At 33.1% G+C, this 16,237-nt stretch overlaps 1 protein-coding gene across 19 annotated transcripts in view; it reads left to right on the top strand.

Annotated features, from left to right (window-relative positions):
• Cep350 (centrosomal protein 350) overlaps positions 1–16,237 on the top strand; it is a 159,848-nt gene that overhangs the window by 89,281 nt on the left and 54,330 nt on the right. For all 19 annotated transcript variants that reach the window (XM_048809912.1, XM_048809914.1, XM_015491743.2 and 16 more), the window contains 3 exons: positions 142–229; positions 8,106–8,252; positions 11,972–12,129. In XM_048809912.1, coding sequence (XP_048665869.1) covers positions 142–229; positions 8,106–8,252; positions 11,972–12,129 — 393 coding nt within the window. The remainder of the gene's footprint in view (positions 1–141; positions 230–8,105; positions 8,253–11,971; positions 12,130–16,237) is intronic.

Raw genomic sequence — 16,237 nt, 5'->3', positions numbered from 1 at the left:
ATATTAACTGCTGCTGCATATAACAACTGTTTTCAACTTTTGAAAATGCTAAGTTTGTGAACTTGTTAGTAACCAAGAATTCTTGAAATTAAAACATGAATTTAATCTAGTCTTTGTCTCAATGAAAAATATTATTTGCAGACATCTACGAGACAAGGGAGAGGATGATAAAATGCCCCCACTCCGGAAAAAACAGCGTGGTTTGCTTTTAAGATTGCAGCAAGAGAAGGTATGTTAGGAAAAATGTCTCTTTAAAAAAATTTATCATAGGCAAATTATGTTTGCCTAATCTCTTTTTCTTATTATCACCTTAAATGGGATTTAGTTGACTCTTGCCCTGGTTATAGAGGTTGCTTGGTTGTTTACCATATTTCTCTTACATTAAAATTGAACACAATCAAATCTGCTGCCTTTCTATAGTATGAATAGAATAATCTTTTGAAATGATTTGAATTTTAAAAATTAAGATATGTATAAGAGTATATTGAGAATAATTTTTGAGTCATCACTTCCCTTCAGAGAGTTTCACGACACATTAATTACATATTGACAAATTTTGACTTAGTGGGATTAGAAAGGCCTTGGTTTTGAATCCTGGAGAGACAGTAAGGTAGTTTGATGATTAAGAATTCAGGGGCTGGGGATTTGGCTCAGGCATTATCGCGCTTGCCTGGAATGTGCGAGGCACTGGATTCGATCCTCAACACCACATTAAAAATAAAGATATTGTGTCCACCTAAAACTAAAAAATAAATATTAAAAAAAAAATTCAGGCTCTGGAGCTGGGATGTGGCTCAGTGGTAAAATGCCTGTGGGTTCAATTCCCAGTACCTGCCCCCCCCCTAAAAAAAGAATTCATGCTCTGAAGTCAGATTACCTAGGCAAGCATTTCAGCTCTACTAATTGTAGGTTTTATAACCTTGAACAAATTACTTAATTTCTGTGTTTCAGTTTCTTCATCTGTAAATTGAGAGCAATAATAGTAATATTCTTTATAGGGACATTAGGGAAGGATAGATGAATTAATGCATAAAATAGATTTAGAGTAGACCTTGACACAATGGTAAATACTCAATGTTAGTTGCAACTATATAGTCATGGTCAAATTTAAGTAGCTCTCTGAGACTTAATTTCCTCATCTGTAGGAGTGGGGATTATACTTTCATATGGTGGTTGTGAGGATTAAATGAGGTAACATATGTAAAGTGTGTTTCACAGTACCTGGTAAGTATTTAATAGATTCTAGTTTTCTTTTCCCTTATTGACCTGTTGTCAGGTGAGATCTACTGTGTTAGATGATTTACAAACTTGTTTATTTGAGTTATATATTAGATTATTACTTAAAATAATTTTTAAAAGTAAAATTAACCACAGGAAACATAACTGATGATGTGAATTTGAAAAAATTCCAAACTTAATTTAAAAAAAAAAAGAAGTTATGACTTTTTAGTCTAAAACAAAGGTTTGTTTGTTTTAAGGTATGATTTAAAATATATATATATTTATTAGGTGTAGATGGACATAACACAATGCCTTTATTTTTATGTGGTGCTGAGGATCGAACCCGGGTCCTGCCCATGCTAGGTGAGTGCTCTACCGCTGAGCCACAATCCCAGCCCCTAAAACAAAGGTTTTTTTTTTTTTTTTTTTAACTATTTATTATTTATTTTTTGGCGGACACAACATTTTTGTTTATTATGTGGTGCTGAGGATCGAACCCGGGCCGCACGCATGCCAGGCGAACGCGCTACCGCTTGAGCCACATCCCCAGCCCCCAAAAAAACAAAGGTTTTAAAGTAAATAAGATTTGTCTTAGTTAAAATTGGTGACTTACTTTCTACACTGTTGCAATACAATAGCTTTCTGTTTGTAAAGTAGAAGAAAAATACATTTATAAATTTGTTCTCTCATTCTGTAGTATTTCTTTTCACTTTAATGGCATCCTTTGAAGCACAAACAAATTAATTTCAATATAATATTTCATTGCATGCTTATTGATGGCACATTTTTTTCAGGTTTTGTTAGTTTGAAAGTGTATTATTTTTATCATTTTTTAAAGGATATTTTGTAGAATTATTTCAGCACTTTTAAAGATCACTTTCCAGTGTTTATCACTTTTCATTGTTTTTGTGGAGAAGTCAGTTGTCTAAGTGTTGCTTTTTGTAGGCTTCTTTTAAGGTTTTTAAAAAATTGACTTTGGTTTTTTAATACTTTTACTATAAGGTGTCTAGGTATGGTTTCCTTTGTAATAATCCTATATAGGTTTGCTGAACTTCTCAATCTGTTGGTTGGTGTATTTTATTAGTTTTTAAAAAACTACTTTGTATTTTGCTTCTGCCCCCTTCTTTCTATCATTTCCTTCTGGGAGTCCATTTAGACATATGTTAGACCTTTTTGCTATGTACCACATCTCTCTTCTGTTCTCTCTTGTTTTGATTTCATTTTCTTAAAACAAAAAACACTGTGCCTCAATTTGGAAAAAAATTTTTTAAAAAGTTTTTTTTAGTTGTAGATGGACAGATTGCCTTTATTTATTTTTATGTAGTGCTGAGGATTGAACCCAGTGCCTCACATGTGCCAGGCAAGTGCGCTACCACTGAGCCACAACCTTAGCCTTTGGAAAAATTTTTATTGACCTATTGGATTCTCAGTGTGTCTTCTGCTTCAGCTATTAAACTATATTGTTAAATCTACTAAATAGTTAATTTTATTATTTTAGTCCTATAATTCCCTTTTTTTTTTTTAAAAAAATTCTTTGTTGTAATCTACCTTTCCATCCTTTTTTTTTGAATCTTTTCCTATATGTATTTTATTTTCCTTGTCGGCTGTTTTATTTTTTTCTCATTGGCTCCTTTTTCTTTGCATGCCTAGTAATTTTTTGTTGAGTGATGGATGCTATGGATAAATAATCACAAAGACTTCAGCTGATGTTCTCTCACCCTAGAGAAGATTCCTCCTTTCTTTTGCTCTACAGTTAGTTATCAGCTATTTACCTTAACCCAAGCTAAGGACTGCACTGGGTTAAGGTAGGGTTGCAGAGTTGTTAAGCTCCAGTCTACCTCTGCTTTGCCCTGTTGTCCCTGGATTGTGGCCCTCCAGGGATTTCACTCAAAAACTAGGCAAACCTGTTTTTCTCAGCACAAGACACTGTAAGGATTTCTTCTCAGAGGTTTTTGACTTGGTTCCTTAACTTTCTGTCTGTGCTGCTTCAGAATTTGACAGATGTTCAGAAGAATGTGAGTCTGAGGCCTCTTAAGTCTCCATTTTTGTTACTTCAACTCTGTAGTTGGTAGAATTATTAATTAGTAAAATCTTTTTTTTTTTTTTTTTTTTTTAAAGGTATCAGTGTTTGAATTCCTGGCTCTTGGCCACTGAGCCACTTCCCCAGCCCTATTTTGAGATAGGGTCTCACTGAGCTGCTTAGCGCCTCACTGTTACTGAGGCTGGCTTTGAACTCGAAATCCTCCTGTCTCAGCTTCCCAAACTGCTGGGATTACAGGCGTGCACCACCACACCCCCCAGCTAGTGTAGCTATTATAAAGGTTACTTAAGGTTTACTTAAGGACATGTAGAATATATGATTCAGCAGTTCTGCCTTGGTATATATCCTTAAAATATTCTTTAATCCAAGAAGCTTTTCAAATGTACAGGGGAAAACAAACATCATCAGTAAGAGAATACATGAATCAAAGCACATATCTACAAAAAATGTTTAATATTGTAAGAAAATGAATGCATTAGGTATCAGCACTATCCAATAGAGACTTCTATATCTGTACATGCAATATAATAGCTAGTAACCACATGTAGCTAACTAACAGCTATCATTGGACACTCTAGCATTAGATCCTCATTACCAGAATTATAATGTTGTTTTTATAGAAGGGCAGTATGCAAATAATATGTTCAGTATTATACTATTCATGGAAATATATATATATATATATATATAAAGTAATATATATAATATATATATATATATTAGTAATATATATATATAAAGTCTGTGGAATGACTCATACATCAAAAGTATAAATAGACATGTAGCAGTGATATACTTATGCAGAAAATCCTAAGAAAGAAGAGATTGCAGTGGAATTTGGTTTTATGTGTAGTGATTTAGTTTTGAAACAGATTCAAAACAAACATTAATGTTTGAATGACTGATTTTCAGGTTTATAATACTTTTTAATAGCTTAAAGAGTAAATTTGCCAAAAAATATTCTTTAATCCAAGAGGTTGCTGCTGGAAAGTTGCTGTATAGAATATAAAGTATGAGAGTGTAGGAATATATGTATTAAGATGTTTGTTTCTGTTGTAGCAGTACTAATTATTTTATCTGGTAGTGAGATAGCTATAAGCAGTTTGTCACAACTCTCTGAAAAATAGAACAAATTATTCTTTTTTCCTCCATTGAGGTGACATTCACATAATATAAAATAGCCATTTTAATTATGCAAATAATTTCACTTATACAAGTCACCATTTCAAAGTAAACAATTCACTTGTACAACCTTATGACCTGTTTTCAGGAGATATGTTAGCTTTCTGTTACCATAACAAATACCTAAGGTAAATCACCTTAATAAGAAAAAAGGTTTTTTTTGGTTCATAATTTCAGAGGTTTCAGTTTGGCCCTGTTGCCTTTGGGTCTTTGATAATGGAGTTCATCGTAAGAAAAGGAAACTACTTACTTCACAGTGACCAAGAAACAGAAAGAGAGAGATGAAGGAACTGGAGTTCAAATATCCCTCTCAAAGACATGCTCCTAGTGACCTAACTTCCTCCTCCTAGGCCCCACCTCTTAAATGTTCCACTACTTCTCAGTAGTGCCACAAGCTGGTGGCCAAAACTTTAACATGTAGACCTTTGAAAGACACTTATCCCAACTATAACAGAAGGGGAACAAACATTTTCCTCCTAGAATACCCTATAAAAATATAGTTTTTTTTCTAGGCTCAAATTGGGTGAATTTATGTATTGATTGGCTCAGAATCTCAGAACTGTTTTCATAATGGTACTACTAGGGGACTGTGAATATGCAGTTCAGTGATACAGTACTTACCTACCATATGCAGATCCCTGAGTTCAATCCCTAGTAATGGGCTGGGGGGTATGGGGAGGAGAACTAGAATATGAACTTGTCCATTTCACTGTGTCAACATTTTGAACAAATGATGCAAAAACAAGTCTGAGTAGAACTGCTGGTGCCTTAGCATAACTCAGGGCACCAGATTGTTCAGTGATTGTTATGTTCTTCACTGCCACACACTTGCAGTTTGAAAAGTAAGTTTTGCAGACCAGGCCAGTGGCCCAAGCTTGTAATCCCAGCAAATCAGGAGGCTGAGGTGGGAGAATCACAGGTTCAAGGGCAGCTGGGCAATTTGGCGAGACCCTATTTTCAAAATTTAAAATAAAATAAAAAGGGCTAAGAGATACCTCAGTATAGAGCACAAGTTGTGCTTAATAATGTCCTGATTTAGGTAGTAAAATATATTTTTTCTATTATCTTTAAAAAAAATTTTTTTTTGTAGTTGTAGATGGAAAGAATGTCTTTTATTTGTTTATTTTTATGTGGTGCTGAGGATCAAACCCAGTGCTTCACGCATGCTAGGCAGGCGCTCTGCCGCCTAGCCCCAGCCCCAGCCCTGGCCCTTATCTTGATCTTTGAGGACAAGCCTATTTCATATTCTATGTTCTTTGTGACAGAAATGGCAAAACCATGATTTAGATTTAGTCACATATGCTAGATACTAGAGTACAGTAATTAACTCAAGGAAAAGTATTTATGCACTTGTTTGAATTTCAAGTTTAGCTATTTTTTTCCCCCTGAAATGCCATTTTTACTCATGATTCACCAGCAAATTGCTCATTCAGATTTGGTTATTTGACAGTATTTTCTTAAAAATGAACCAAGTGTGCTTGATTACTTCAAAGAAAACAACTTGGAATATTTGTTACCAATGATAATATGCAAGCTTTCAAACAAAAGTCAAAACCATGAAACATTTTTATATGTTACCCAATATTAAATTGTTTTTCTTTTGAGTTTAATGGTGATATTAATTAATCTGATTTTTTAAGGAAATATGCCAACCTTTAGAAAATCTGCATAATGCAATGAATAGATTTTCCAATTGACCAACGCTTGATGTTAAAAAATCAAGCCAGACAATAAACAGATTTGCAAAAACCTGAATGTCATTTTTTTCACTAATTTTTTGTTGTTGTTGTTGTAGAAAATGTAGTTACTGTCTTTAAAATCATACAAAGTTGTTATGTACTCATTGGAATGGAAAAGAGAAAATATCTTAGTATTATAAAATTAGTTTTACCCTGAAGGGGTCTCAGGGAGCATCTGCTCCAGAGAAGTTCATAAATTTCCCCCCAAGGAAACAAAAAAATGTAAGACTGTTCATTGCATCATTATTTGTAATAGTAAAATAATAAAAACAACTTTAAAATCCAACCATATAGGTAATAGAAAATGAAATGTAAATTCCTCCAGCATGATTTCATACAGTATTATTAGAAGGTGTGAATTAGCATGGAGGGATAGCAAAAGTAATATCTGGCTTTGGGCTGTGACTCAGTGGTAGAGTGCTTGCTTGCCTAGAATGTGTGAGACCTGAATTTGATCTCTAGCACCAGGAAAACAAAAAACCAAGCAAACAAAAAATGCTATCTAGTAAATACATACACAAGAGATTATTTGTAAAATATTTTAAAACCTATAAACAAATGGAATATGTTTCTTAGTAAATAAACATAAATATTTTTAGAAGAATTTAAAAAAGAATGTGCTTGAAGGATACATACCAAACTTATGTGGATAATGGTTACCTCCAAAAGAGTTGTAGCATGATATTATAGTTTTCTCTGCAATGTTTTATTTGTTTACAAATTTTATAAGTTAGTAATATATTTCTGTACAAATTTTAAAAGTAGGAGAAAATATGAATATTAACAATTATTAATTTGGAGTTTTGTAAATGTGAATATTATGTACTTTGCTGTGTTTTCAGATGGTTTCAAAAAAAACTTTCAAACATGATTAAACTAACAAGTAACAAAATTTAGTGTCTTGTTATGTCAACCTCATTGATAAGAAGACAGATTTAAATAAATTTTGAAAAACAAGGGACAGGTAAATTTGAACAGGTATAAGCAGTGAAGTATGGCAATTTTTGCCTGTTTTATTAACAGCCAAAGTTAGATGGAGAGAGATTTGTGTAATGTAGTCTTAAATGTTTCTGATGACATTGTAAGTGGGAACAATTCTTTTTTTTTAATATATATTTTTAGTTGTCAATGCACCTTTGTTTTATTTATATGTGGTGTTAAGAATAAAACCTAGTGCCTCACACATGCTAGGCAAGCACTGTTCCACTGAGCCATAACCCCAGCCTATAATTTTTTTTTGAAAGCAATTTTTAAAACTGGTTTAAGGTCCATAAAATGATTCATCATCTTTGATTTGTTTATCCTATTTCTATGACTCTCTTCTAAACAAATATTTCATAGTATGAAACAGTTGTATTATTAAAGCATTATTTTGAATAGTGAAAAATTGTAAGGGTCTAAGCGTGTAGCATTAGAATAATGGTTGCATTACGGGGCTGGAGTTGTGGCTTAGCGGTAGAGTGCTCGCCTTGCACGTGCAAGGCCCTGGGTTTGGTCCTCAGTATCACATAAAAATAAATAAAATAACGTTATTGTGCACAAACAACTACAAAAAAAATATTAAAAGGAATAATGTTTACATAGTTTAGTCGATATGCGTTTGTTACACAGGTAGATGTAAAGGCCATGTACTTTTGTGGAGAAGTGTGAAAGGTATGTTAAGTTTAAGAAGGACTATGAAATTATCATTGTGTTTTAATTAATAATCATTTAAATTAAGGAATCACGTTAAATTATTTAGCAATGAGGTTCTGTGCGACTCTTCCTCACTACTCTGAAGTTTTTCAGTGTTATTATGTTTACCTAGAAATTCTATATATGTTTATTTGTAATACATATGATTGGATTTGTCTTTTTAAAATATTACTTTGATTTGTCTCCTTCAAATCTCAATTCCTCTCCTAACTCTTTAAAACTTTTAGGCAGAAATTAAACGTCTTCAAGAAGCCAACAAGGCAGCTCGAAAGGAAAGGCAGCTGATCCTTAAGCAGCAGGAGGAGATAGAAAGGATCCGACAGACCACCATAAAATTGCAGGAGAAGTTGAAGTCTGCAGGGGAGAGTAAATTGGTAAGTTACTTGAAATTATTATCAGTTAGTTTGTGACTTTTCCCATGTTGCTTGCCAGTGGCTTACTCCACCTCATGTTCAAATAGTGTAATATAATAACAAACTAGGATAAAGTTCTATCTATGTGTCTTTATGTTAATGAGAATCTCCTCCCACCCCATGAAATATTCATGTTTTGAAAGGGCCACATGATTCTGATATTAGATTAAAATGTTTTCTGTGGAGAACAGTGACTGAGATTGGGGGTCTTTGATGACCTTGTGGCTGTGGCATGTCTGATGCCTGGAAATGTTTCTGTGCAAGGACATAGGATGCCTAGCTGCCATTTTAATGCCCTGTATGAGGAGGCTCTGTGGAAGAGAAGAATCTTATCAGCTTTGATCTTGATCACAGGCACACAGCTTCCAGGGATAAAGGAATTCTCATGCTAGACAACCAGAGTGTTTCACCAGCTCTGCTACTCCTGAGCCTGCCCACTTAACAGTAACTTTAAACAATGGGATCTTCTTGAGCATTACACAAAGCTCCTAACACTGCACACAGCAACTGTGGATTACAACTGAGGAAAAGCTGCATAGATGTTTATAGTTTTGTAACTTTCTGAGTACAAAAAAATAATGCTTACGTAGTCTTTAACCCAATAATGAGATGTATATAAATAAAGCTGGTGTTAACTCTTTAGATCTGCTTCTCCATGAGAGAGCAGCACTCTGCCTGATCCCAGCTATTTTATCTTCACAAACTGTGTTAGTCTTTATTTTCTTACTCCCCATTGCCCCTCCCAGAAACTTAGAGTTTGGCTGCACTGGACGTGGCAGTTTTCCATTTATGAACAAATTTGGGACAGAAAGCTCTAGATTTGCTCATCAATCAAAATACATTCCTCAGAATTAATAAGAGACCGTTTTGTTCTTTTTTTGCTATTTATGTTAGCTGTCTGGCTTTAATATTATAATGATGTAAGATTCAAAGGAGGTATTTAGATAAGAACAAAATTTGGATCTAGTCTAAGGTATTATAAAGTGTCAGTATAGGCTGTGGTTGTGGCTTAGTGGTAGAGCACTTGCCTAGCATTTGTGAAGCACTGGGTTCAATTCTCAGCACCACATATAAATGAATAAAATTTAAAAAAATTAATAAAGAAATCAATAAATAAAGTGTCAGTATACTATGCTGAAAAACCCTAAATTACATAGAAGTATAATTTTTAAAAATCTAATATCTCCACTTTGACTTCTAAAATACACTTTAAATTTTGAATAGTGCCAAACTTCAGGAAAATTTGAAACAGTATGAAGATTTCTGATTTTCTAAGTCATTTGACAATAAGTTGCTAACAGATTAATATTGATACATTACTACCATTTTATCTATAGCCCTTTTAAATTTCTTCACTTGTCAAATGATATTCTTTATAGAAAAAGTAACTTTAGAATCACATATTGCATTTAGTTTTCATGTCTCTTTAGTCTCCTTCAATCTGGAATTGTTCCTTGAATCTCATGACCTTGATACATTAGAAGACTATATGACAGGGGGCTGGGGCTGCAGCTCAGCGATAGAGCGCTTACTGGGCACGTGCGAGGAAACACTGGGTTTGATCCTCAGCACTACATAAATAAATAAACAAAACAAGTATTGTGCCCACCTACAACTAAAAAAAAAAAAAGATTATATGATGTCAGTTATTTTGTAGAATGTTCCTTAACTGAGCTATGTCTGATGTTACCTCATGACTAGATTCAGGTTGTGCATCTATGGCAGGTATCATAGAAACAATGTTATTCTTTTTGCCTTATTTAGGTGGCACATAATTTTGATTGATTCCATTATTGATGATGATCACTTGATTAAAGTGATATCTGCCAGACTTAATTACAAAGTTTCTTTCCCTTCAGCATTAATAGGTATTTCACATATTTTTGAAACTATGTAAATGTCTTGTGCATAGTTTAAATTTATTCTCTTACCTTTATCAAAATTAACTCATGAGTTCCTACTTTACTTGGGCTTTCAATCTGTTACTATTATTATTTATGTGTTGCTCACTTTGTCTCAAATTGGGCTATTAAAAGCTTCTCCACACAGATTTCTTTGTCCATTTGCTATGTCTCATCATCCCAGAGTATTTACATGCTTTCTGGAACAAGATGTTTCAGGATCATTTTGAACTTCTGCCCCACCCTTAAAATTAATTGATATTCTGAGGAACATTATTTAGAAACCAAAATCTGGTTTGTTCATTGCTCTTTAGGTTTTACTCTTCCTAAGCAATAAATCTCGGAGAAATATTAGTTTTAACTACATACTGTGTGTGTGTGTGTGTGTGTGTGTGTGTATATATGTAATAAACATGTATAAATAAAATCAGGAGTTTATACGTATACTTCCAATTTCACACCAGTGCCACAACTTTCATACTATTTTGTTGTTGTTTGTTTTCTATTTTAGAATTCTCTTATCTGACAGATAACTGGTGAATGTCCTTCTCTCTGTGTTTGGTCTTTGACTTCCCTATTCCCTATCTCCTTGTTCCTCCATTCTTTGGACTCTGACACCTATGCCAGGAAGTTCACTGTGGGGAAGCCATCTTTACTGTGTTTGAACTCATGACATCATGTGCTGACCTACTTCCACACAGACATTCTTGTTGCCCTGCTTAGACTCTGATTCCCCATTCAGGCTGCCCTGGTGCATGAGATACTGTCGTCATCTCACTCAGATAATCACACCACTCTTGGCCCCTGTCTCCCTCTACCCTCACATGAACACATACATGCCTTGTTCTGCTCCATCTGATGACTTTAAGACTGTGTAGTTCAGGAAGCAGAATGGAAAGAAGTACTGTCCTTTGTTTGCATTTTTCACAAATAAAAATATTCATAATTATTCCCACCCATCTGCCTTAAAAGTTGTGAGTATAAATGACTATTTTGGGAAAGACATACTAAGACATACTAAGGAAAGACATACTTTTTATTTATCAGAAGTAATGTATTGATTAAACCAATAGTTTTTAAATGTTTTCATTACAAACATTTTTAATTTGTGAAATACTGTTTTCCATAAGGAATTCTTCCAGGAAAAAAAAATCCATCCCTTAGTATGTTTAAAGTAAGTTATTACATCTTTTGTTCGGTCTTTGTGTCTGTACATATGTGTTTTATATATTTATAGTGTCTAGTTTTATGTTCCTTTTATATGGTTTAACTTTAAAAACAAGAGTACAATTAGGAACTAGATTATTACTGGCAGAAATTTTTTATTTCTTTTTGGAGTTCTGTGGATTTTTAAAATTTTTTATTTCTTTTTTAATCATTACAAGTGATATAGTCAGTCTATAAAAATATACGTAACATAAAATTTCCCATTTTAATCATTTTCTTATTTAAAAAAAATTTTTTTAGTTGTAAATGGACACAATACCTTTATTTATTTATTTTTATGTGGTACTGAGGATTACACCCAGTGCCTCACATGTGCTAGGTAAGCCATTTACCACTGAGCTACAACCCCAGGCTCCATTTTAATTATTTTTAAGTGTGTAGTATATTTTTGTCCCTTAAGTAATTATATCTTTTTTTAAGTAATTATGACTTAATTTTAATTACTATTAGAAACATTGTTTTAAATTTAAACTTAATTTTGAATTGACAGTATTTAAGATCTTTTAAGATCCTTTTGAAGTCCAATAAAAGTTTGCTTCTTTTTGTTTACAGGACTCTCATAGTGATAATGATACAAAAAATAATAAGGCAACTAGTCCTGGACCAACTGATTTGGAGACCCGTAGTCCTTCTCCCATCTCAATCTCCAGCAGTGAAACTAGCAGTATCATGCAGAAACTGAAGAAAATGAGAAGCCGCATGGATGAGAAGTAATTCATTTTTTAAATATATCCTGTTTAGTTACACTGCAAGTAGTAAGAACAAATGATATTTTTTAATATGCTGCATAGATCAAGATAAAATGTTTGATGGATTCAGTAACATTTTAGCAGAAATTTTGGATCAACCTAGAAGTTAATTAACTGTAGATCTTATTTATGAAACAGTTTTTCTGATTTTGATGTAAATAGTTTCCTTATTAAAAAGCCAAAGTAGTATTTGAATATGTACCCTTTCTTTGCATATGTCTACCAACTTGGGGAGCAACTAATGGTATATTGAATTGACATCCTTTTGATCTTTGGTAATTCTCAAGCTTAATTTAATGGTAGAACAAAATTTTTACCTTGTCAGTTTCTGAGATTTTTCTGGGGTGTGGAATGATTCTGCACTCTAATATTCTTCCAAAACATTTCTAAGAATTATTTTTTAAAAAATCTCCTACTGGAATGTAGCTCAGTTGCATATAAGATTTGATTATATAAAATTACATTTATGTGATAGTTCACTCTTTTGGTATTCATTAAATTAAATATGGTTATAAATTGGATTCTTGTAGGCTGTATACTTGCCTCTATAATCATTATCCCATAGTTAGCTTCCTTGAAACCCACTGAATACAGGAAAGAGAATCATTAGAAATTTTTACTGACTGCCATTTTAAGTTAGCAATTCGAACCAGACTGAACTTAAATTGTTATCTTGAGATCCTTTGGCCAGATTTAATAATGTTTTATATTTATATGTGACACCTACCTTTGATTTAATTAGTTTTAGGATAGTCAAGTAATTATTGAGTAAAATTCCTTATTTCCTCTAAGTGCAATTATATGTTGGTATTTCTTTTCTTTTTTTTTTTTTTTTAGTTGTAGGTGGAACACATAATCTTTATTTCATTTTTATGTGGTGCTGAGGATCGAACCCAGTGCCTCATGTGTGCTAGATGCCTCTAATCCCAGTGACTGAGCAGGAGGATCCCATGTTTGAGGCCCTAAACAATTTATCGAGATCCTTTCTCAAAATAAAAAGTAAAAGGACTAGAGATGTAGCTCAGTGCTAAAGCACCTCTGGGTTCAATTCCTAGTTTAAAAAAAAAATTAACAGTGTAAAAACTAAATATTATTATACATGTGAATACTTGTTTTTAGATGGTTTCTGTGGGATAAGTCAAGTAAAGTTTCTTTAAATAAGAATTTATTGAAATTTGGGTGAAAAATTCATTCTTCCTTTTTTGATTAAAATTTTCCACTAGTCTATAGAGACATTGCTTCATAGATCTTTGAATTCAAAATTAGAATAATTTTTATCACTGATTTGACATTTTATATCTGCCTCCAAGTCTCTTTGAATGGTAAATGTTGCGGGGAAGGTAGGGATAATTTTTTTTCCCACTGATCCCTTGCTTTTAAATTTCAGTAAAACCTTCATTGCTAGTCTCTATGAATGGTATTCTAAAATTTTAACCACACCTATAGAAGAAATTGCTAATCTTAGTCTGTGAGGTCAGTTTCTGTGGTGCTTATTTTAGATTTGGTTAAATCTGTAAAAACCCTAAATAACAAATTTAAGATTAGATTTATTGACTGCTCCAAGTGTTGTCACAGAATCCAAATATTAATCACTATAATTTTTGTATTTCTTGTCTTATCAACTACTAGAGTAGACTTTGTCAAGGAGAATAATCCTTGAAACATTCCGTGACTTTTTATTTTGGGTACCAGGGATTGAACTCAGAGGCACTCGACCACTGAGCCACATTCATAGCCCTATTTTGTATTTTATTAGAGACAGGGTCTTCTGTGTTGCTTAGCACCTTGCTTTTGCTGAGGCTGGCTTTGAATTTTTGATCCTCCTGCCTCCACCTCCTGGGATTTCAGGCATACACCACCACACGTAGCCATGATTTCTTAATCTGATGTCTGAAGCAATGCAGTTGAGTTTGTGGTAGGGATGAACAAGAGTATTTTCTGAAATTGGTTATGTGTTTTAAAACATAGTGCATTACAGTATTGTTTTCTATCCCTGAAACAAAGTAGTGGGAAGACTAGCATTTAAATGCCGTTTATATTATGAAAATTTTAGAGTTAAGATTTCCTTCAGCTCCAACTGATGTTGGAATGTCAGCTCAAGAAGTGAAGAGTTACTTGATTTTGGAGTTAGCTTACTATAGTAGATGACTAATAATAAAATTATTTGAACCTTTGCTTCTTTGTAACTAGGTACTATTATTTGTTCCATAGATTTGCAAAGGCAGTCAGACCTGTTTTATTGATATGAATGTCAAAAAGTAGTCATCCTTCCCAAGAAGTTTAACATTTTGGGAGAACTTTTTTATTATATGTCATTGCTTATTGTTAGCTTTCTGAACGCTAATTTTATAACAGATAGATTTTTAAAACAATATTATCACTTTTGGCCTTGGTAAAAGATTTGTTCTTTAATGTTTCACTGAGACAATAATGCCTTCATTAAACTTTATATTTCTAACATATGACTTTTCTTGACGTAGTTATTGAATTGACGTTTATAAGTAATTTCCATTTTTCAGTATAGTGAAAAGCAAAAAGAAATTCAAAATGTGAAAGACATTAGTAATAATGAAAACAGGTTTGTAAAAGACACACAGTAAATCTAAGCCACTGAATGAACAACCTTCCCTTTTGTCTTACTTGTAAGTGAATTTGAGTTTTGTTAATTACTGTGACACTGGGTTACCTATAATTATGAAACAGTTGTTGTCGAAAAACAAAGCAACGTATGGGTGACTTCTCCTGTTATTTTGCCAGTTCCTTTTCAGGAAAATAGTTTACTGAGCATATGAAGCTCTGAAGTGCTGCATTAGTTAAAATAAGACACCACACATTTTTTTCTTTCATTTGTTAACAGTAGCTTGTTCTTCTGTGTAACAAGTTAATTATGTGGTTGCTCCCTCAGCAATTATTTATTGAGTAATTTGTGAATATGCTAAGTTCTGAGGGTTACCAAGATACAAACCCTGCCTTCAAAAAGCTTACAGTCTTACTTGGAAAATAGAATGCATGGAAGGATCATTTAGAAAAGTATATGGAGATCTATTGCTAAGGAAATTAAGAAAGGAAAGAGAAATTTTCACTGACAGAAGAAGCATATTAAGGAAATTTTCATGAATATGTTCAGACTTGAATATGTTTTTAATTAGGAAGTACTTTCTAATATAAAAAGTATAAGCATTTTTTGGTTTTACCTTTCATTGCAGACCAAGGTAGCATGAAAAAATTAGCTGGTAGTGTCAAAACATCTTAAACATTTCTTCTATACTTCCTAATTTGCTTAGAAAAATGATGAAATGCATAGTGGCGCATGTCTATAACCCTAGCAGCTCAGGAGGCTGAGGCAGGAAGATCACGAGTTTAGAGCCAACCTCAGCAATTAATGAGGCCCTAAGCAACTTGGCAAGACTCTGTCTCAAAAATAAAAAGTAAAAAGGGCTGGGGATGTGGCTCAAGTGTTTAGGTGCTCCTGGGTTCAATCCTTGGTACCAAGAAAAGGAAAAGAAAAAACACTAAATGGGCAAATTATTTAATTTAAATAATTAACCAGAAAGTTAAGAAGAGAAATATTTTATGATATTATTCTGTCTTAAAGTATTTATAAACTGAGTACACTATATGACTACAATCCCAGCTAGTTGGGCAGCGGAGATAGGAGGATTACAAGTTTAAGGCCAGCCTTAGCAACCTAGTGAGACCGTGTCTCAAAAAAATAAATAAATAAAAGTATTTATGGTTTGTCTATTCAGTTTTGAAATCTTTACCATTAATCTGCTGAACTTTAAAAATTAAGGATTTTCAAAGTAGAGTCTTGGATAGTATATTAAAGAAAATACCTTGTTAAGAATTATCTTAGGGGCTGGAGTTGTGGCTCAGCGGTAGAGCACTTGTGTCTCACGAACGGGACCCTGGGTTCGATCCTCGGCACCACATAAAAAATAAATGAGTGAAATAAAGGTATTGTGTCCAACTACAACTATAAAATAAATAGTAAAAAAAAAAAAAAGAATTATCTTAAATAATTTATTAAACAACATTGTTTTAGATTAATATAATTGTCTTAGAGAAG

This window comes from Marmota marmota, unplaced genomic scaffold, assembly GCF_001458135.2.
Source record: "Marmota marmota marmota unplaced genomic scaffold, marMar, whole genome shotgun sequence".
In the NCBI taxonomy this organism is placed as follows: Eukaryota; Metazoa; Chordata; class Mammalia; order Rodentia; family Sciuridae; genus Marmota; species Marmota marmota.
The sequence above is the reverse complement of the archived record's forward strand: the minus strand, read 5'-3'. Positions and strand labels throughout refer to the sequence as shown.